Source organism: Podarcis muralis, chromosome 3, assembly GCF_964188315.1.
Source record: "Podarcis muralis chromosome 3, rPodMur119.hap1.1, whole genome shotgun sequence".
NCBI lineage: Eukaryota > Metazoa > Chordata > Lepidosauria > Squamata > Lacertidae > Podarcis > Podarcis muralis.
Genome location: NC_135657.1, coordinates 3,595,503 through 3,617,686, shown reverse-complemented (window position 1 = coordinate 3,617,686; position 22,184 = coordinate 3,595,503). Strand labels below are relative to the sequence as shown.

At 48.3% G+C, this 22,184-nt stretch overlaps 1 protein-coding gene across 1 annotated transcript; it reads right to left on the bottom strand.

Annotated features, from left to right (window-relative positions):
* Positions 1-758: 758 nt before the first annotated feature.
* Positions 759-15,424, bottom strand: LOC144327125 (uncharacterized). The gene is made up of 6 exons (XM_077925317.1): positions 15,420-15,424; positions 14,836-14,990; positions 9,929-10,086; positions 4,815-4,984; positions 2,714-2,972; positions 759-1,004 (listed from the first exon to the last, which is right to left on the bottom strand). Exons 1-6 carry the CDS (start codon positions 15,422-15,424, stop codon positions 759-761), a joined length of 993 nt encoding a protein of 330 aa, XP_077781443.1.
* Between the last annotated feature and the right edge of the window lie 6,760 nt (positions 15,425-22,184).

Sequence of the window (22,184 nt, the reverse complement as noted above, 5' to 3'; positions counted from 1 at the left end):
ATATATAAAAGGATGTCATATAGAGGAGGGAGAAAGGTTGTTTTCTGTTGCTCCAGAGAAGCGGACACGGAGCAATGGATCCAAACTACAAGAAAGAAGATTCCACCTAAACATTAGGAAGAACTTCCTGACAGTAAGAGCTGTTCGACAGTGGAATTTGCTGCCAAGGAGTGTGGTGGAGTCTCCTTCTTTGGAGGTCTTTAAGCAGAGGCTTGACAACCATATGTCAGGAGTGCTCTGATGGTGTTTCCTGCTTGTCAGGGGGTTGGACTCGATGGCCCTTGTGGTCTATTCCAACTCTATGATTCTATGATTCTATGAATAGCATCGTAGAATCTAGAGGGGACCCAACCAAGGGTCATCTAGTCCAACCCCATGCTGCAGTGATAACTAAAGATTCCCTGACAGATGACTGTCTGTCTTCTGTTTAAAAGCCTTTGGTGGATAATCAAATCTTCGAATTGTAGAGTTGGAGGGAACCCCAGGGTCCTCTAGTCCAACCCTCTGCAGTGCAGGAGTCACAGCTAAATAATCCTTGGTAGATGGCCATCCAACCTCTGTCTGAAAGGATGATATGGATGACCAGCTGACCAAGTGGTTAGAGCAGCCTTCCCCCTACCTGGCGCCGCGCTCGCTGGTGGGAGTCGCAATCCAAGACATCTGGAGGGCACCAGGTTGGGGAAGGCTGAGTCTGAGACAGGGCGTAGGAAATGTAACGATTCAACATTAGAGGCACCTTGTTCCGTCCTCTTCTGGTCTTACTTGGGTGTCTTTGGCATTGTGGGGACGCTGTCGTAGATCTCATAGCTCTCTGCCCTCACATACAGGTCCCTTAAGCTATAGTGGAAGCGTCCTTCTGCCTCTATCGCTTCCCTCTCCTCTGTGGAATACTCCTCTTCCTCAAAGAGGACGCGGCTCTCGACAGGACTTTTCGCTGCCTCCTCTTTCTCCTTCTCTTCCTCCACCTCCTCCTCTTCCGGCTCTTCTGGAAGAGGACAAACCTCCTGGAGTTCAGGGTGTAAGGGGGAAAAAGGGAAGGAACTAGTCAGATGTAGCAGAAAAGTCTGGAGGGGCAGATAATTTTTTAAAAACGTGTTTATTTACATTCCTCATGCAGGAGCCCAAGGCAGTAAACGCACCACGATAAAACAACTCTTTAGTTGTTTTGAATTAATTTTATAATGGATGATTTTAGAGTGTTGTGTTGTGTTGTACTGTTTTATTGTTGTTAGCCGCCCTGAGCCCGGCTTCGGCTGGGGAGGGCGGGATATTAATAAAATTTATTATTATTATTATTATTATTATTATTATTATTAGTTGCACCGTCTACTTTCCCCAAGCAACTGGTTATTGCATCGTTGCTTGCTTTTGTCACCAAAGAATTGTAGAGTTGGAAGAGACCAAGAGGGTCACCGAGTGAGTGGAGCCTCTTGCCATGCATGAATCTTTTTGCTCCACACGGGGCTCAAACCCATGGCCCCGAGACTGAGAGTCTATTCCTCTACCAACTGAGCTGCCCCCCCTCTCTCTTTCATTCAGAAAATGAAATAAAAAGAAGGAAGGAAGGAAGAAGGAAAGGAAGGAAAGAAGGAAGAAAGAAGGGAGGGAGGGAGGGAGGGAGGAAGAAGGGAGGGAGGGAGGGAGGAATGAAGGAAGGAGGGAGGGAGGAGGAAGGGGGAGGGAGAGAGGAGGGAAGGGAGGAAGGAAAAAAGAAGGGAAGGAAGAAAAGGAAGGAAGGAAGAAGGGAGGGAGGGAGGAGGGAAGAAAGGGAGGAAGGGAGGAAATAAAAGGAAGGAAGGAAGGGAGGGCGGGAGGGAGGAGGGAAGGAAGGAAGGAAGGAGGGAGGGAGGAGGGAAGGAAGGAAGGAAGGAAAAAAGAAGGGAAGGAAGAAAAGGAAGGAAGGGAGGGAGGGAAGAGGGAAGGAAGGAAGGAAGGAGGGAGGGAGGAGGGAAGGAAGGAAGGAAGGAAAAAAGAAGGGAGGGAGGAGGGAAGAAAGAAAGGAGGGGAGGGAGGAAATAAAAGGAAGGGAGGGAGGGAGGAGGGAAGGAAGGAAGGAAAAAAGAAGGGAAGGAAGAAAAGGAAGGAAGGAAGAAGGGAGGAAGGAGGGAAGAAAGGAAGGAAGGGAGGAAATAAAAGGAAGGATGGGAGGGAGGGAGGAAGGAAGGAAGGAAGGAAGGAAGGAGGGAGGGAGGGAGGGAGGGAGGGAGGGAGGAGGAAGGAGGGAGGGAGGGAGGAGGGAAGGAAGGAAGGAAGGAAGGAAGGAAGGAAGGAAGGAAAAAAGGGAAGGAAGAAAAGGAAGGAAGGAAGGAAGAAGGGAGGAAGAAGGGAGGGAAGGAAGGAAATAAAAGGAAGGAAGGAAGAAAGGGAGGGAGGGAGGGAGGAAAGGAAGGAAGAAAGGGAGGGAGGGAGGAAAGGAAGGAAAGGCAAGAAAATGACACATGAAAGGGGGAGAGGGAGGACATAACTAAAACTCTATGATACCATGAGTAAATTAAAAGGAAAAACACAATAATTTACATTGTCATTCCTTGCAAGCCTTTCCCCACCTGCCTGGGAAGGCCAGATATTGGCAGGACTGGCAGCGACAGCAACAGCTGATAGAGTCTAATGTTTTATCCTCTTGCTAACTACACTGCTTCAAAGGGTGCCTGCAACTCCCCTCGCCCAATTCTGGCCCCAAAACGCCCCCCTGCGAAGTCTTGCTCATACTCACAGCTTCGTCGTCGCTTGGGAAGACGCGGATGCTGAGGTTCTCCAGTACGGCGTAGGATTTGGGTTGTGGTTTCAGGTAGCAAGGGGGCGGGTGCTGGAGAAGGTAGACCAGGGAGAGCCAGCGGTCAAAGACGGGCTCCTCTTCCTCGTTGCTCGCGTGAAACCGAAGGTAATAAGTGCGCCCATTGATCAGTTTGATCTTGATGATCCGCTTCTCTGGGTCGTGAATGGAGATACGCACATATCTCAGAGGGATGAGCCTGTAGCGGCAGCAGAGAGGATGCAGAAAGAGAATATTCAGGGCAACTCAGCAGAAGGATGCAGGGAGCCACTGCCTTGTACTGAAGGAATGGGTTTCCCAAAACCCAAAACTGACTGTGCAGGCAGTTTTAAACTGAACCAAAATCCCTATTTTCCCTTAGCTAAAATGCATAAACTTGAGCCGTTGAGCTCTCCCTTATCAGTCTGTGGCGGCAATGAGTGACCTTGCCAAGTTCCAGTAGAGCAGGGATGATGTGTCTGTACCTTATCTTATGTGCTGACCACAAAAGACGCACAGACTCAATCTGGGAACAGCGCCAGAGCATGTTCTCGGAGACAGTGGCATAGCGTGGGGGGTGCAGGGGGGCCGGCCGCACCGAGCGCAACATCGGGGGGGGGGGGCGTGCTCGCCGCCTCCAGAGTCACCGAAGAGCCTCGGGCGCAGGCTGTAGCAGAGCCCCATGTCTCGCGGAACCGACAAGCTGGCAGCAGCTCTCAGCGCTCGCCGCGGTCCCCGCGCGTCAGGGCCACGGAGGGCGCACCAGGCAGCCCCTCCTCACAGCCCCGCCGCTGCCGCTGCTGCAGCTGCTGGGCCATGTTGCATTTTCCTCGCCTCTCTGCCCTCCTCCTCCGGGCAAGCGGCGTCGTTTGGGCGGCAGCGCCAGCGGCAACTCGCCTCAGATCACCTGACACGGACCCGCCGCCGCCGCCGTGGCTACCTTACCGTAAATACCCCAGCCCAGGCAGCAGCAAGAAGAAGCTGGCAGCGGCGGCAGGTTAGGGGTTAGGGGGCGCAAATTACTTGCCTTGCCCCGGGTGCTGACAACCCACGCTACGCCGCTGCTCGGAGATGACAACCTCTTCCTCCAAGATAAGAGTAGGAAGAGGAATTCCCTTTAATGGTTAAGAATACCAGAGCAAGAACATATGTGATGTCAACCTGCGTACATAGGCTGACGTGGTTGGATTTATATTGGAAGGAGGGAGAGGGTGCCTGGAGGATATATATACTGCATGAAACTTGTCCTTTCTTTGGACTTGCTGTGGACTTGATCACGCAAGTGCCTTCTGCTATCCGGAGAGCAGAATAAACTCTTTCTTCTTTGAATCAACCTCTGTGTCATTTGACTTCCTTCCTCCTGTCCCGGAGCAACGCAGACCCAATCGGTGAACTCCAATAAGGCTACAGTACCTAAGCCAAGAGGACCGATCCATCTAGCTTATCAAGACAGATAAAAGAAAGCCCTTCTTGCAGGGCATACTTAACCTGTGGAACTACCTCCCACAGGAAGCAGTGATTGCCACCAACTTGGAAGGCTTTAAAAGAGGAACACACAAATTCATAAGGGAGAGGGCTATTGTTGGCGATTAGCCAGGATGGCTCTGCTCTGCCCAGTGGTGAAGCTGCACGCTCCGAAGAATGGATGCTTTTGGATTATGGTGCTGGAGGAGACTCTTGAGAGTCCCATGGACTGCAAGAAGATCAAACCTCTCCATTCTGAAGGAAATCAGCCCTGAGTGCTCACTGGAAGGACAGATCCTGAAGCTGAGGCTCCAATACTTTGGCCACCTCAGGAGAAGAGAAGACTCCCTGGAAAAGACCCTGATGTTGGGGAAGATGGAGGGCACAAGGAGAAGGGGACGACAGAGGACGAGGTGGTGGGACAGTGTTCTCAAAGCTACCAGCATGAGTTTGACCAAACTGCGGGAGGCAGTGGAAGACAGGAGTGCCTGGCGTGCTCTGGTCCAGGGGGTCACGAAGAGTCGGACACGACTAAACAACTAAACAACTAAACAACAACAACAACACAGCAGTACTTGGACGTGATGCCTTAACTTACCTGGTGAGCATTGGTTCCTCCGTGTCCTCAGAGGAGACTTGGCCAGCAACAACAGGGCGAGCAATAAACATCAGGGTGGGTAGTGGCAGCTTGATGTTGGTGGAGGCAATGCCAATGATGGCCTCGTTGCACTGGTTGTGCATGAAGATTTGCCGGCCCCTTTTCGTCACCTGGGGTAGCAGAAATAATAACAATAACAATAGCAACAGCAACAGCAGCAGCAGCAGCAGCAGCAACAGCAACAACAACAACAACAATATATTATTATTATTATTTATACCCCGCCCATCTGGCTGGGTTTCCCCAGCCACTCTGGGCAGCTTCCAACAAAACACTAAAATACAATAACCTATTAAACATTAAAAGCTTCCCTAAACAGGGCTGACTTCAGATGTCTTCTAAAAGTTTGGTAGTTGTTGTTCTCTTTGACATCTGGTGGGAGGGTGTTCCACAGCGCGGGCGCCACCACCGAGAAGGCCCTCTGCCTGGTTCCCTGTAATTTGGCTTCTCGCAGCGAGGGAACGGCCAGAAGGCCCTCAGCACTGGAGCTCAGCATCTGGGCAGAATGATGGGGGTGGAGACGCTCCTTCAGGTATACTGGGCCGAGGCCGTTTAGGGCTTTAAAGGTCAGCACCAACACTTTGAATTGTGCTCGGAAATGTACTGGGAACCAGTGTAGGTCTTTCAAGACCAAGATTACCATAACCAAGAGTACCATAACTGTTGGAGAAGGTCTTGCCAAAAAAGCAAAAAAGCTCTCCTAGATTAGACTAGGAGGCTGATCTGTCAAGGACTGGCAGGATGAAGAGGAGTGGTGGACAGCAGCAGCTGGGGAATCCCTAGGGAAGCCTCAAAAGTGTGGGATGTGATCCACTGGGAGCAGTCAAGTGCAGCATTCCTTGTTTTCCTAGAGTGGACATGCAAGGGTATGTTTGGTCCAGCCAGGCGAAACTCCCTGTTCCTCCTGGCCTGGAGCATCCTTCCTCTTGCACGTGGCTAGTAGGTGAACGTGACCTTTCCAGACCTGGTAAAAGGACAAGGCAGGCTGCTACTCTCTCTCTTTTCCATCTTCCGATCGATACGATACGATACTCTTTATTGTCATTGTCCCATACAGAACAATGAAATTGAAAAAATCTACATCAGACATTCAAAACCCAACAAACCTGCTATCCCAGCTATCCCAGCCTGGTTAGCCTCCTAAAAACTCTGATACCCCATTTTTAAATACAATATACTCCCATAGAGACTCCTTACACTGCGTTTAAAACCAAAATCACATTTGAGTAGAAACTGTTTCTCAGGCGGCTAGTCCTAGTCTTTATAACCCTGTACCTTCTTCCAGAAGGCAGAAGCTGAAAGAGATCATTTCCGGGGTGCGCACTATCCTGCGCTATCTCTGCAGCTTTCTTATGGCACCTGGAAGCATAGATTTGATCCAAGGTGGGAAGAGTGCACCCAATTATTCTCTCCGCAGTCTTTACAACCCTGGACAGCATTGTTTTCTCCCCTGACCGTGCAGCTCCCAAACCACACACACAGACCATAAGTTAATACACTCTCCACAGTGCAATGGTAAAATGCCATCAACAGGTCCTTTGAGAGATTGTTTTTCCGGAGGATTCTCAGAAAATATAACCTCTGCTGTGCTCTCTTCATCAGGTCTTTGATGTTTTCTCCCCAGGTTAGGTCATCTCTCAACTCCATTCCCAGAAATCGAAACACTGAGACCTGTTCCACACACTTCCCCTCAATAATAAGTGGCTGAATATTCAATTTACATTTCCTAAAGTCCACAATAATCTCTTTTGTTTTCTTTAACTTAAGGAGTAAGTTGTTTTTCCTGCACCACTCCCCCAACTGCTCAACTTCCTTCCTATAGGCCGTCTCCCCCTCTCCAGCCGGGATTAAACCAACCACTGTTGTATCATCTGCAAACTTAATGATCTTATTACTGGGGTATTTGGGGGCACAGTCAGCTGTATAGAGCGTGTATAAAAGCGGGCTCAACACGCACCCCTGCGGCGTTCCCGTATTCATGTTGAGATCCGCAAAGACGTGGGAACCTTTCGTCCCGCGAACTTCCCCGACTGCTAACTGCAGTCACTAGGTCAGCCCACAGATTGGGTAAACCTGTTTGCATATGGTTGTAACTTTAAGGCTAAAGCCGGCCTTCAGGGATCACGCGCTGCTCTGCCTGATCGTGAGTAAACTTTCTTTTTGTTCCTTCTGAATAAGACTGTGGTGTCTTTATTCTTTAAGGAGGGATTCAAGGGGCCTTACAAGGAAAATATTAGAACACATTTCAAACTGGACAAGCCAGATTGTATTGTGTATTGTGTATCCTCTCCTGCCGCCCTGAACATACCCACAAAAAGAAGCTTAGATCCCAGGGTGTGGTGGTGGGACACTGAGGACACATCAGACGGGGAAGGAAGGGAGGAATGGTTGGATGTTGAAGAGGCAACAGGCTTTCGTAAGCAAGAGGAGCCAGGCGCAGAAAGCGTTTCAGATTCAGCAGATGAAGCAGAGGTGGTGGGGACACAGGCTGCAGAAGCTTGCTGCTCCTACTGTGTTAAGCTCAACCTTGTCTACAAGGACATGGAGGTCTTTGTAGCAGAACAAAGAACACAAACACACACCCCACATAGTTTGAGGCTGGGAAGGAGACTTAGAGGAAGTAGAAGGCAAAGACCTCCAGTTCTGGCAACTGATTCATAGGGGCCAGTCCTGTCTGTAGGCATTAGTACATTGTACACTGTTTCCTTGAATAAAGAGTTAACTTTTCTGCTCGCCTCTGCATCTTCAGTGATGACCTGCATCTGAACCAGCCCTGACCATAGCTGTCAACTTACAGATTTGAAAATAAGGGACCAGCAGCCTTGAAAATTGAAAACTATTGTCCCTCTGCCTAAAAAATCCACAATCAGTAGTTTGAATGACTACAGACCAGTTGCACTGACTCCAATCATCATGAAGTGTTTTGAGAAACTGGTGCGCCGTCACATTATTTCCTGTCTTCCATCAACTTTTGACAACTACCAGTTTGCATACAGGGCAAATAGATCCACAGAAGACGCTATCACCACCACTCTCCATGCTGCTCTGTCCCATCTGGAGCAGCCGGGGAGTTATGTGAGGCTGCTGTTTGTGGATTTTAGCTCTGCTTTTAACACTATCCTCCCCCATAGACTGGTGTCAAAGCTAGAGGCGATTGGACTCTCCAACTCCACCTGTCTCTGGGTTTTGGATTTTTTGTCAGAACGTTCTCAGAGGGTTAGAGTAGGGTCACATATGTCCACAGCCCTTAGCCTTAACACCGGCTCACCACAGGGTTGTGTGTTGAGTCCCCTGCTCTATGCTCTCTATACGTATGACTGTACAGCCATCTATTCCAGCAACAAAATCATCAAGTTTGCTGATGACACTACGGTGGTAGGGCTCATTTCAGGAGGGGATGAGTCCGCCTATCGGGACGAGGTGGAGCGGCTCTGTGTTTGGTGTGGAGAGAACAATCTGGCTCTTAATACGGCTAAGACCAAGGAATTGGTGGTGGATTACAGGAAAAAAAAGGCGGACATTCAGCCCTTGTATATCAACGGGGAACGGGTGGAGAGGGTGGCGGAATTCAGGTTTTTGGGAGTAACTATCGATCAGGGCATGACTTGGAGCGCAAATACCACTGCTCTGGTGAAGAAGGCCCAGCAGAGAATTTATTTCCTCAGACTTTTGAAGAAGAACAATCTGAGTGAGAGACTGCTGGTGTCCTTCTACCGAGGCTCCATAGAGAGCATTCTTACATACTGTATTTGTGCTTGGTTCTCCAGTTGTACAGCTAGGGAGAGGAAGGTGCTCCAGAAGGTCATAACCACAGCCCAAAGGATTATTGGTCATCCTCTCCCATCTTTGGAAGAACTGTACGGTTCCCGTTGTCTTAGGAAAGCAAACAACATCCTGCAGGATTCATCTCACCCGGGACACAGTCTGTTTGCACTACTGCCTTCTGGCAGGAGATATAGAAACATCAAGTCAAGGACAAATAGACTGAAAAACAGTTTCTATCCAAGAGCTGTGGCCTTTTTGAATGCTGTAACTCGATAGTGTGACCTGGGAGTTTGATGGGTGTGGGTGTGGGTGTGGCTGGAATGTGGTTTGTTTGGTTGTTGTTGTTGTTTTGCTTTTGTTGTTTTTAAGGGATGGCATCCAATTTCGTTGCACTTGTGCAATGTTGCACTTGTGTAATGACAATAAAGAATCTATTCTATTCTATTCTATTCTATTCTATTCTATTCTATTCTAAAAAATAAGGGATCAGCAGCCAAAATAAGGGATTTTCCGGGCACAGGTATGTTCAACTTCTGAGCCCCTCTGAGCCAAAGGCAGAAAGCCCAGCCAGCAGCCAAACGAAGCCTCAAGTGGTGGTTCCCACAGCGCAGCAACCCGGCAAAGGGGATGCAGCAAGGAAAACCACCGTCACCTCTCCGCTGGGAAGCGCTGAGCAAAGGCGAGTCCCCATTCAACGCAGCTGATTTGATCGGCACAAGGCATGCAAGCTCCACCCCCCAGTCGTTCTTAGACTCCTTATTGGGTGAGCAACGCAGCCAAGCAACACAGTTGGAGCCTCCCTCCTCCCTGGCCGGCAGGGAGGGAGGGAGAGGAGCTGCTTCCTTTGAAACCCGGGAAATTTAAGGGACATCATCAATAAGGGACAGCAGCGGGAAACAGCGCTGGGATAAGGGACTTTCCCGCCAAATAAGGGAGGGTTGACATCTATGGCCCTGACATGATTTCTGGGTCAACCTTGTCACTTCCATCCTCAGGAGAGACACTCTTACTGCTGTAGGCTCCCAAGACTTCTCTTACATCCCATTTCCCTTAATTGTCCTAGAATCATAGAACTGTCCAGTCCAGCCCCCTGCAACTTGCTCTGACAAGCTATAGGAACAGAGGAAGCTGGCCATTTGTCCATCTAGCACAGTATTGTCTACACTGACAATACCTGGGACCTTCTGCATGCAGGACAGATGTTCTGCCACTGAGCCACAGCAAATAGGATGCCGGGCTCCAGAGTTAGTTGAGGTCATTGCAGGTCACCTCTCTGCAGTTCCATTTACCTGGAAAAAGCTGCTCTCGAACATGGCAACAGACCGAAAGTTCGGGTATTCTCCTTTCCCGAGGTATTTCTGCAGAACTGTCTCAATCGGGGACTGGGTCAGAGAAGAGAAGTCAATGTTTTCATGGGGGCTGTGGAAGAACTTCAGGATGCGGCCACCTGCAGGGGGAGATTGCACAGCCTCAGCATTACATGCAAAAGAGTGCAGTTTTTAATAGTAGTAGTAGTAGTAGTAGTAGTAGTAGTAGTAGTAGTAATAATAATAATAATAATAATAATAATAATAATAATTTATTTATACCCCACCCATCTGGCTGGGTTTCCCCAGCCACTCTGGGCGGCTTCCAACCAAATATTAAAATACAGTAATGCATCAAACATTAAAAGCTTCCCTAAACAGGGCTGCCTTCAGATGTCTTCTAAAAGTCTGGTAGTTGTTTATTTCCTTGACATCTGGTGGGAGGGCGTTCCACAGGGCGGGTGCCACTACCGAGAAGGCCCTCTGCCTGGTTCCCTGTAATTTGGCTTTTCGCAGAGAGGGAACCGCCAGAAGGCCCTCGGCGCTGGACCTCAGTGTCCGAGTAGAATGATGGAGGTGGAGACGCTCCTTCAGGTATACTGGGCCGAGGCCATTTAGGGCATTAAAGGTCAGCACCAACACTTTGAATTGTGCTCAGAAACGTACTGGGAGCCAGTGTAGGTCTTTCAAGGCCGGTGTTATGTGGTCTCAGCAGTTGCTCCCAGTCACCAGTCGAGCTGCCGCATTCTGGATTAGTTGTAGTTTCCAGGTCACCTTCAAAGGTAGCCCCACATAGAGCGCATTGCAGTAGTCCAAGCGGGAGATAACCAGAGCATGCACCACTCTGGCAAGACAGTCTGCAGGCAGGTAGGGTCTCAGCCTGCTGACCAGGTGGAGCTGGTAGACAGCTGCCCTGGACACAGAATTGACCTGTGCCTCCATGGACAGCTGTGAGTCCCGAATGACTCCCAGGCTGCGCACCTGGTCCTTCAGGGGCACAGTTGCCCCATTCAGGACCAGGGAGTCCTCCACACCCGCCCGCCCCCGTCCCCCAAAAACAGTACTTTTGTCTTGTCAGGATTCAACCTCAATCCGTTAGCCGCCATCCATCCTCCAACCGCCACCAGACACTCACACAGGACCTTCACCCTCTTCATTGGTTCTGATTTAAAAGAGTAATCCCATCAAACTGAATGGATCTCACATCTGAGTAGACATGTCTACACAAGATTGGACTGTTGGGTGTTTTGGTTGTTTAAAACAGGTTTTTGTTGTTGTTTGCCTTCCTATGTCTGTTTTTTTCCTGTATTCCCCTTCCCCCCCCCCCCTTTACATATTCTATTCTTTGTTTTAAGATTTCTGCAAACTGCTCTGGGAGGTTGTTGAAAAGAGTTATATAAATGCCGGAAATAATAAATTGCTTATTAAAGTATATGAAGCTGTGCTGTTCAGCCTGGACACTGAGGTCCAGCTCTGAGGGCCTTTTGGCAGTTCCCTCATTGCGAGAATTGAGGTTACAGGGAACCAGGCAGAGGGCCTTCTCGGTGGTGGCGCCCGCCCAGTGGAACGCCCTCCCATCAGATGTCAAGGAAATAAGCAGCTATCTTATTTTTAAAAGACATCTGAAGGCAGCCTTGTTTCGGGAAGTTTTTAAATATTTAATGCTGTATTGTTTTTAACACTCGATTGGGAGCCCCGCAGAGTGACTGGGGAAACTCAGCCAGATGGGCGGGGTATAAATAATAAATTAATATTATTATTTGCATGTGCACAACACGTTTAATCCAACCACTTTTATTTTGGAGAATAAAGCAGTCCCAGAATGGTTCCACTAACCATGTGGAACACATAAACTGCAATTTAGTTGTCACATGCTGTATTTTGTTCTCAAATTTCAGCAGCGTTAAAATCTTCCATCATTGTTCAAGGGCCCCCTGTCAAAAATGGCAGCCCTAAAACCGCCTCTGCGAGGTAGACCATTGGTCTGATGCAGTACTTACAGTGGTACCTTGGTTTTAGAACAGCTTAGTTTACGAACAACTTGGAAATAGAAGACTGCAAACCCGGAAGTAGGTGTTTTGGTTTGTGAATTTTGCCTTGGAAGCGGAACATGTACCGCTTCCTGTTGAGTGTGTTCCATTTGTAAATCGAGTCCTCCGCTGCTAATCGGGCTTCCTGTTGAGTCTGTCGGCTGTTGAGTCCCAGGCACCCACGCAACACAGAGGTAGTATTTGGAGCTTTTGTTTTTGCTATTTATTTTTTACGTTTTTGCTTGTGTGGCTTTTTCGGTTTTTTTGACTGTGATTTGTTCCTCGTTTTATGGGACTGACATGTGACTGTGACTTGTGACTTGGTTTTTGTGACTGTGTGGAACCCAGTTCAGCTACTGATTGATTGTGTGACTGCGGAAATGGATAAAAGCCCCCCAGCCAAACAATGACTATCATCAGTGCACGTAAGATTTTTTTTTTGAATTTTTATCATCTACAATACTGTCTAAGGGACGCGGGTGGCGCCGTGGGTTAAACCACAGAGCCTAGGGCTTGCTGACCAGAAGGTCGGCGGTTCGAATCCCCGCAATGGGGTGAGCTCCCGTTGCTCGGTCCCTGCTCCTGCCAACAACCTAGCAGTTTGAAAGCATGTCAAAGTTCAAGTAGATAAATAGGTACCGCTCTGGCGGGAAGGTAAACGGTGTTTCCGTGTGCTGCTCTGGTTCACCAGAAGCGGCTTAGTCCTGCTGGCCACATGACCCGGAAGCTGTACGCCGGCTCCCTCGGCCAGTAAAGCGAGATGAGCACCGCAAGCCCAGAGTCAGCCACGACTGGACCTAATGGTCAGGGGTCCCTTTACCTTTACCTTACAATACTGTCTTATTTATTTCATAGTCCAGCACAATGATTATTGCTTTCATTTTATGGATCAATGGTCTCGTTAGATAGTAAAATTCATGTTAAATTGCTGTTTTGGGGGTTGTTTTTAAAAGTATGGAACGGATTAATCCATTTTGCATTACTTTCCATGGGAAAGCGCGCCTTGGTTTTAGAGCGCTTTGGTTTTGGAACGGCTTTCCGGAACGGATTCAGTTTGGGAACCAAGGTACCACTGTATAAGGCATCTTCCTAGGATGATAACAATTCATGCGCATGATGTATCAGGCTGCTAGCGCATGAAAGCTTAAGCTATAATCAATCTGTTTGTGATGAAGGTGCTCCGAGACTTTTGGGTTTTTGTTGCTTTTATTTTGCAGAGACAGACTTGGCAAGGCTGCTCCTCTGGTCGATGAAATATTTGCAGTGTCTAGCAGCCAACAAATAAAGCATGAATCCAGCCTCGCCATTTATAACAGTGACATTTCCTATCAACACCTGTCCTCACACCAGCAGTAACACAAAGGTAGAGAGAGTCGGAGATAGGATCTATAGATTCAACTGTGCAGCATCTGTTCTGCACCGTGTAGGGCAGCCAACCTGGTGTCATCCAGATGTTTGGGCCCACAACACCCAACAGAGTGCTGGGTGGGGATCATGGGAGTTGTAGTCTAAAACATCTGGCTTGGGGAAAGAGAGCGGCAATGGCTTTTCCCACCTGCCTTGCCCCACCCCCTCCAGCCCGAAGAGCCTTTCTCAGTCCATGACTTTGGGAACAGCAGAAGCAGCTGGGAAGGGGTAAGACAAGGACAGGGATATCTTATAAAAATAATTTTATGGGCATTGTGACTTGTCGTTATTTTTATTGATTACAGTTTAGTAATTCTTTTGTTGTTGTTTAGTCGTTTAGTGGTGTCCGACTCTTCGTGACCCCCTGGACCAGAGCATGCCAGGCACTCCTGTCATCCACTGCCTCCCACAGTTCGGTCAAAAGTAATTCTTTGCTTTTCCAGAAAAACATCTACTTCTGCCAGGAGACAGACAGGTCGTGCATCCACAGCAGTGGCCAGAGGAGGAATAACCGCTGGGAGGAGCACAGAGAGAAGAAAATGCCAAATCTAAAAAAATCTAGTATAAACGCCGACAATTGGGAACCACTGGCCTGCGAGCGCTCCAGTTGGAGAACAGCCTTTACCAAAGGTGTCATGGGCTTTGAAGACGCTCGAACTCAGGACACAAGGGAGAAATGTGCTAGGAGGAAGGCACGCTTGGCAAATCCACACCGTGATCAACTCCCACCCAGAAACCAATGTCCCTACTGTGGAAGGACGTGTGGGTCCAGAATTGGCCTCCACAGTCACTTACGGACTCACTGTTAAGACCGTGTTCATGAAAGACAATCTTACTCGGCTACGAGGGATCGCCAAAGAAGAAGAAGAAGTTAAACTGTGGAACTCACTGCCACAAGTGGCAGCAATGGGACCAATGTGGATGGCTACAAAAGAGGGTTGGACAAATTCATGAGGATGTAGCTATCAGTGGCTACTACTAAACACCGACAATTGGGAACCACTTGCCTGCGAGCGCTCCAGTTGGAGAACAGCCTTTGGCAAAGGTGTCATGGGCTTTGAAGACACTCGAACTCAGGACACAAGGGAGAAACGTGCTAAGAGGATGGCACGCTTGGCAAACCCTCACCGTGATCAACTCTTGCCCGGGAACCAATGTCCCCACTGTGGAAGGATGTGTGGATCCAGAATTGGCCTCCACAGTCACTTACGGACTCACTGTTAAGACCGTGTTCATGGAAGACAATCTTACTCGGCTACGAGGGATCGCCAAATAAGATGCTGTCCTTCACCCAAAGATGTAGGAAGCAATGCTTTTTAATCCCAGTTGCTGGAAACCACAGGAGGGGAGAGTTGCACTTGTGCACGGATCCTGCTTGGAGATTTCCCACAGGCATCCGGTCAGCCCTTGTGAGAAGATGATGCTGGACTAGACCCAGCAGCCTCTTCTTACCTGTGCATGTTCTTAGGTACAGAGCACCTTGACTCACCTGCATGGCCTTGGAGATAGGCCTTTCTCCCCTTATGATCTTCTCTGTCTGACGCAGGCGACCTCGGCCGGCTGTTTTCTCCCCTTTGAAAGCCTGGGATCCTGGACAAAATTGACATCTGCACAATAGATAGTCAGAAGTGTTGGAATTTTGGGGATATCCTGTGCTGACCTGGATGTTTGTTTGTTTTTTAATTTTTTTTGTCCCCCACCCCCCATTCTTTATCATCACACTTTCATCCAGGGATGTCGAATAACTTCCCAAAAAATCATTCAGTTGAAAATCTAACAATAACATGCATCAAAATCATCCTATTAGTTATACATAACAGGATATACTTTTGTCCCTTCTCATTTATCCTAATTTCCTCCCTCCCTCCCTCCCTCCCCTTTAACCCCTCCCCCCAAAACTTGTTCTCTCTTCAAATCTTTAACCATGTGCACAGATTATTCATTCTAATTTGGATGCTTCCCCCAGTGCTATCCAATTCCTATAACTTGTCCATTTATTCAAAATCTTTTGACATTTGTTTTCCCGTGTATCTTACGTCATTGCCTGTTCAAATATATCAGATTGTATAGTCACTCCATTTTTCCATTGTCCATTTATCCTTTTCTTTCCATCCTAATGCAATAATAAGCATTGTTCCACGCCCTGGAATGCGTGCCACGCCCCTGGAATGTTTGCCACGCCCCTGGAATGTTTGCCACACCCCTGGAATGCATGCCACACCCCTGGAATGCGTGCCACGCCCCTGGAATGTTTGCCACGCCCCTGGAATGCGTGCCACACCCCTGGAATGCGTGTCACGCCCCTGGAATGTTTGCCACGCCCCTGGAATGCGTGCCACGCCCTGGAATGTTTGCCACACCCCTGGAATGTTTGCCACGCCCTTTGAATGCATGCCACACCCCTGGAATGTTTACCACACCCCCTGGAATGTTTGCCACGCCCCTGGAATGTTTGCCACACCCCTGGAATGTTTGCCACGCCCCTGGAATGTTTGCCACGCCCTTGGAATGCATGCCACACCCCTGGAATGTTTGCCACGCCCCTGGAATGTTTGCCACGCCCCTGGAATGTGTGCCACACCCCTGGAATGTTTGCCACGACCCTGGAATGCATACCACGCCCCTGGAATATTTGCCACGACCCTGGAATGCATACCACGCCCCTGGAATGTTTGCCACGCCTCTGGAATGTTTGCCACGCCCCTGGAATGGTTGCCACGCCCCTGGAATGGTTGCCATGCCCCTGGAATGCATACCACGCCCCTGGAATGTTTGCCACACCCCTGGAATGTTTGCCACACCCCTGGAATGTTTGCCACGCCCCTGGAATGCATGCCACACCCCTGGAATGTTTGCCACGCCCCTGGAATGCATACCACGCCCCTGGAATGTTTGCCACGCCCCTGGAATGTTTGCCACGCCCCTGGAATCATACCACGCCCCTGGAATGTTTGCCACGCCCCTGGAATGTTTGCCACACCCCTGGAATGCGTGCCACACCCCTGGAATGCGTGCCACACCCCTGGAATGTTTGCCACGCCCCTGGAATGCATGCCACACCCCTGGAATGTTTGCCACGCCCCTGGAATGCATACCACGCCCCTGGAATGTTTGCCACGCCCCTGGAATGTTTGCCACGCCCCTGGAATCATACCACGCCCCTGGAATGTTTGCCACGCCCCTGGAATGCATACCACGCCCCTGGAATGTTTGCCACGCCCCTGGAATGTTTGCCACACCCCTGGAATGCGTGTCACGCCCCTGGAATGTTTGCCACGCCCTGGAATGTTTGCCACGCCCCCGGAATGTTTGCCACGCCCCTGGAATGTTTGCCACGCCCCAGAACCCACACCATGCCCCCCTGGGCAGCATGCCATGCCCTGTGGGATACGTGCCACGCCCCCTGGGACGCATGCCATGCCCCCTGGGATGAGCACTGCTCTGGATATCGGAGCAGGTTGCTTCGCCTCTGGCCACGGGGCCTCGGAAGTGAGGGTGACCAGCTGCTCTGTTCTCTGTCAGCATGAGGGGAAATCAGAGCCTCGCAATTGGCTGCCCTGGGACTGAGATCATCGTGCGATATCAGGGGTCCCTTGAAATTGGTTGCCTTGTTCTCCCTCATGCGAGGAGCGATATATTTCTGCATATTGCCGGGTCAAAATCGTTATCACGGTGTGATTTCTCGTTTTAAATGTATTTTAAAGATTTTCTTGATTTACAAAGGTATGTGCAATGTCTCTCTCTCGTATTCCCCCCCCCCATGTAACTTTTTATTTTTTTATTTTTTACAAATCAGTTTCATTTGTTCAGACATTGAGGCATCTGATCAAGGCCTGTATTTTAAAATGAGCTTAAAGATATATTTGCAAATGTTTGTATGTTTCATGCCAGGCAGAAAAGCAGCTGGCTAAGTACTTTGACAGTTGTTTATCCTCCTGAACAGGGCCCCCCTGATTTATAGCAGTAACAGGAGACAAGTTTCTCAAAGTTGTAAAAGGGAATTACAGGCTGGGAGCAAAGGTTATACTGACCCTACATATTACAGAATACAATCAAGCTGCAAAAACACTAATTAAGAGTTGGTAAATAGTAAGATTTATTGTTTAACAGAAAATAATACCATGTGCCTCCCATCAGACTCGAGCCATATTTTCCTAAAGTTAAAGGGCAAGAGCTAATGGGAAAAGCAGCTGGCTGGGAAAGAGGGGTGTAAATTGAAGAGGCTTCTTTTTGAAGCTGTTTTTACTGAGTTCCTTTTTACATTGCAAAGGCCTTTTCTTCTAAAAAGCTATCTATGTCATGTATGAGATTTATTGGCTTAATGTAATTATGCAAAGGATTTAGAAAGTAAGAAATGTTAGATTCTTATGTTAGATTCTTATTTCATTGATCATAGAATCATAGAATCATAGAGTTGGAAGAGACCACAAGGGCCATCGAGTCCAACCCCCTGCCAAGCAGGAAACACCATCAGAGCACTCCTGACATATGGTTGTCAAGCCTCTGCTTAAAGACCTCCAAAGACGGAGACTCCACCACACTCCTTGGCAGCAAATTCCACTGTCGAACATTGATGGTGTGTGAGAATGTGAACCCAAGATCTCTGTTTAGATAGAATTTAATACCATGAGCCATTTGTTTTAGCCATTTGTTTTGGAATGCAGGGGCAACAGGGCAAAAGGTGATCTGGTAATTAAGGTGCCTTGTTGAGGCAAATGTAAGATATATGGCTACTTGTCTGCCATTTGTGGATAGAAGGAAATATAGCTCTTTGTCTCCCATAAAAGGTAATAGGAAGTGGGTGTATCTTTTATGATTGGTTCTAGCAAACAGCCAATAGGAATTTCAACCAGGCTGATTGGACAGAGGCAGCCAAAGGAGGAGCAAGGGGGCTGGGCTGAGGAAATATAAATGCTGGCCATCAGGGCTGGAGGGGGCAGAGCTTTGGTAACCATATACCACTGTGCTTATCATTTATTTGTCTGACAAATAATTTATTATTTTAATTTCTCTATTGCTGCATTGAATATTTCATTCCAGCTAAGCGTTAACCACAAGCAGGGTGCTACAACATCAGGAAGAAAAGTGGGAAGAGGTGGAAGGGGGGAAGTGAGTGGGGTGGGGTCAGGTGGTGATGTTTCTATTTTACTTAATATATGTGGGGTTTGGTGTCAGCGTTGCTTGTGCAGGTTCTCTGCTGTTCACTTGTGTTCCTTCGGTGGTGAGAGAGGTTGGGGTTGGCCTGGGGTGTGGTTGTTCGTTTGTGGTTGGCTGTGGTGATCTTTGTTCTCATGTGTGAGTGGGTGGGTGTTTTGGATCAGGCTAGCCATATGCTGTTGGTGGATTTTTGTAATTGTCTTGTTGGGCTGTGTAACTGATTTTGACCAATATAGTGAAAAACCGCACAGTGCTAAAACAGATCCACATTCTCTTCTGGTGGCATATGAATGCTTCCGGTGGCATATGAATGCTTGTTTCAAACAATAAATAAAAGTGGGTTTGTGATCTCACTATGCGAAAACGACAAAAATTTTGTTGTGGGAGGGGGGAAGGGTGTGTTCTGCAGACCCCTTGGGGTCCCGAACCCCTAATTGGGAACCACTGGATTAGAGAATTGCAGCTGGAACTTCTGTGTGCTTGCTGAAAAGGAAGACCCACAAAATTGCAACCTTACAGGATTACAGTCAGAAACTACTCAGCTGCACTTGGAATTAAGTGCTGGCTGTTTGCAGTTCAGTCTGCTAATTAAGTAGCTAATTGAAGTGTGTGAGGTGTGGAAACCTCATTCTAGAAAGCAATTAATTACAGCTGAGAGCCAACAGATCAAGGGAAAGGACTTGTGGGGCAGGATGTGAAATAGTTTGAAACGGGAAACATGCCAGGGAGAAAGGAAGTTTGCCCCAGACAGGGATGTTGGAGAATTCTCACAGGAAACAGAAATGGCCAATCTTCACTTATTTGCCCCACGTCCAGAATAGAAACCCAGCCAATGAATGCGAACTTTATTTGATGTCACTGCTTCTTTCAGTCCCCAAATGATAAGTAATTGATTACATGCTCCCCTCAGTTGCATTGAGTGAGGGGGACTAACATAATGACAATCTAGTTTACATAATTTGTCTCATTAATTACATAAGTTATAGAAATTAACCACAGCAGAGAACAATATTGATAATGTAGTTTTTGTTGGAAAGTGATCTGCAGTAGAATGGAAACAGCGATGCATGTGATCTGTCCCGTGAGACCAGGGCCCTGCAGGATTTAACCTCCTTCCGCAGGGCCTGTAAGACAGAGCTATTCCGCCTGGCTTTCAATTTGAACTTAGCCTGATCTTTTATTCCCCTTCCTTCCTTCCCTCCCCCTCCCCTTTTTATGAAGATTACCCGCTCTGGGATCCCACAGCTAATTCTCCGCTGAGCCAAATAGAACTAATTTAGCCAGTTAGCCCTGGTGATCATCTAATGTTTATTGGATGGATTTCCCCCCAAATTGATTTTTGATTTTATTGTTATTCACGTTTTATACCGTATTTTATGCTGCTTTTTGTAGACTCAATTAAGTGTTTTAAATTTGTTGTTAGCCGCCCTGAGCCCAGTTTTCTGAACCGGGAAGGGCGGGGTATAAATAAAAATTTATTCTTATTATTACCTCGTGTTACGTACGCTTCAGGTTACAGACTCCACTAACCCAGAAATAGTACCTTGGGTTAAGAATTTTGCTTCAGGATGAGAACAGAAATCGCACTGTGGCGTGGCAGCAGCGGGAGGCCCCATTAGCTAAAGTGGTACCTCAGGTTAAGAACAGTTTCAGGTTAAGAACGGACCTCCAGAACGAATTAAGTTCTTAACCCGAGGTACCACTGTATAAAAACAGTTTCCCCACTGAAATGCAAGCGTGCTGCCATCTTTGTTCAGAAATTCCTACTTATTTTCATTTTCATATAATATCTGAATTGTAGCAAATTCCACAGCAATATAACTCCAGATAGTTTATTGCTCTTTACCTCCAGTTATACTCAGTCTTGCCCTTTATCTATGTTTCTGAATTTGTATTCATATTTATTCCCAATAATTCTACTTCCCCTGTATTAACCTTATATCCTGCCAGGGGTCCCACAGACATCAAAGCGTTGTTCTGTTCCCATTGACTATGGCAAGGCTTACCGTAGTTAAGGCAATAACGAAACATCATCTGCATATTCCTCCCCCCCTTATTTTTATTCACTATAACCTCGTTTCCTCTTATTTTGATTGCTATGAGTTTTAATACAAAAGCAAATAAGGGCAGCGACACAGGGAGACTTGTTTTGTTCCTTTCGTTAAGTTAATTGCTTTCGATGTGAACTTTTCATTGTTATCCATTTTCAACGTTCGTCCCAGGTGGGGATTTGAACCCGGGTCTCCCTCAGCTTCGAGCACAGCGGTTCTCAACCTGTGGGTCCCCAGATGTTGTTGGACTCCAACTCCCATCATCCCTGAGCTCTGGCCTTGCTAGCTAGGGGTGATGGGAGTTGTAGTTCAACAACAGCTGGGGACCCACAGGTTGAGAAAGGCTGTTCTAGCACAACACTCAAACTTAGCCTTTCCCAACTTGCTACCTTCCAGATGTTTCAGACCACATCTCTTATCCCCACAGCTGCATATTCCTGCCTTGCAGGAGGGTCAGACTAGATGATGCTCAGTATTCCCTTCCGACTCTACAATTCTATGGTTCTTTATCACGACTCTGCTGGAGGATGTAAAGTCTTATACTCTTATACCTGGAGGATGTAAAGTCTCTCCCTGCTTGGAATAAATCCAGGGCCCCAGAATTCTCTTCAGCTCCACGGTTAGGGACAAGACCAGGTCACTGGGATGCCTTGAAGGGTCTTCCGAGATCTGCTACGAGCTGAACTGCGTCCAGCCAAGACAAGGGGGTGGTGGGCTTCATTTCTCCCCAGCCCCTCCTGCACCACCATTGTGATGTCACAGTCCCACCATTGCATCACGTCATGGCTTCATGTGACTTTTCCCCTTGCCCTGGGTAGCACTGGTTGGAGGCACCAGTTAGGGAATCCCCAAGGGAACCCCCAGAGGAGGAAGGCTCAGAGCCAGGGAGTTGGTGGTGGGATGCCAAGGAGAGGTCAGAGGAGAGGACCAGGAGGAGGTGTTGGATGCTGAAGGGGCAACAGGGTTTGGTGGGCAGGGAGAGTCGGCGACAGGGAGCAGTTCAGACTCTGAGACTGAAGCAGATGGGTGTGTGTTGTTAGAATTCCTGCTCCGTGATTGCAGTCATGGGATTGTTGTCTATCACATGATGGTGTATGTTTTGACTCCACAGAGTGGGAAGTGACGGAGACACTGTGTTACTGTGTTACTGTGTTCTGTGAAGTGGGACTATTGTCCTTTGTTCTTTTTCTCTTTGCTGTCTGGTGCTAGAGAGAGAGGGAGCCATGTTACAATGCTCCGTGTGTGTTTATATGTATATAAAGTAGATTAGCCAAAATGCTGAGTTGCTGAGGTCTGTTACGCAAGCTGTGAAGACTCTGCGGATCCCTAAGTGTGCAGGTGTTGATTGGCATCGGTCGCTGTGATGTACAGGCTGAAGAAAGCTTATGAAACTCCCGAACGATCGACCAGGAGGGAGGGAACATGCCAGTCGGGCATGTGTCTCTGCCAGGGTCCTTCTCGAGTGTAGGCTGAACTCCTGACATGTGTGTGTGTGTGTCAAGAGGCTGCTGAAGAATCCCAGAAGTCTCCCTTTACGGCTGCGACAAGCTCCTTTCTCCCTGGTCTCCAAAAAGATAATGAGGAGGGCAGGAC

Bases quoted from the DNA above. Each gene is read 5' to 3' on its own strand.
- LOC144327125 (XM_077925317.1), bottom strand. The intron at 10,087-14,835 runs GTAAGAAGAGGC...CTCCCCCTGCAG, and splicing joins GTACCTAAGAACATGCACAG to GTGGCCGCATCCTGAAGTTC. The intron at 2,973-4,814 runs GTAAGTTAAGGC...CTGCCGCTACAG, and splicing joins GAGGAACCAATGCTCACCAG to GCTCATCCCTCTGAGATATG.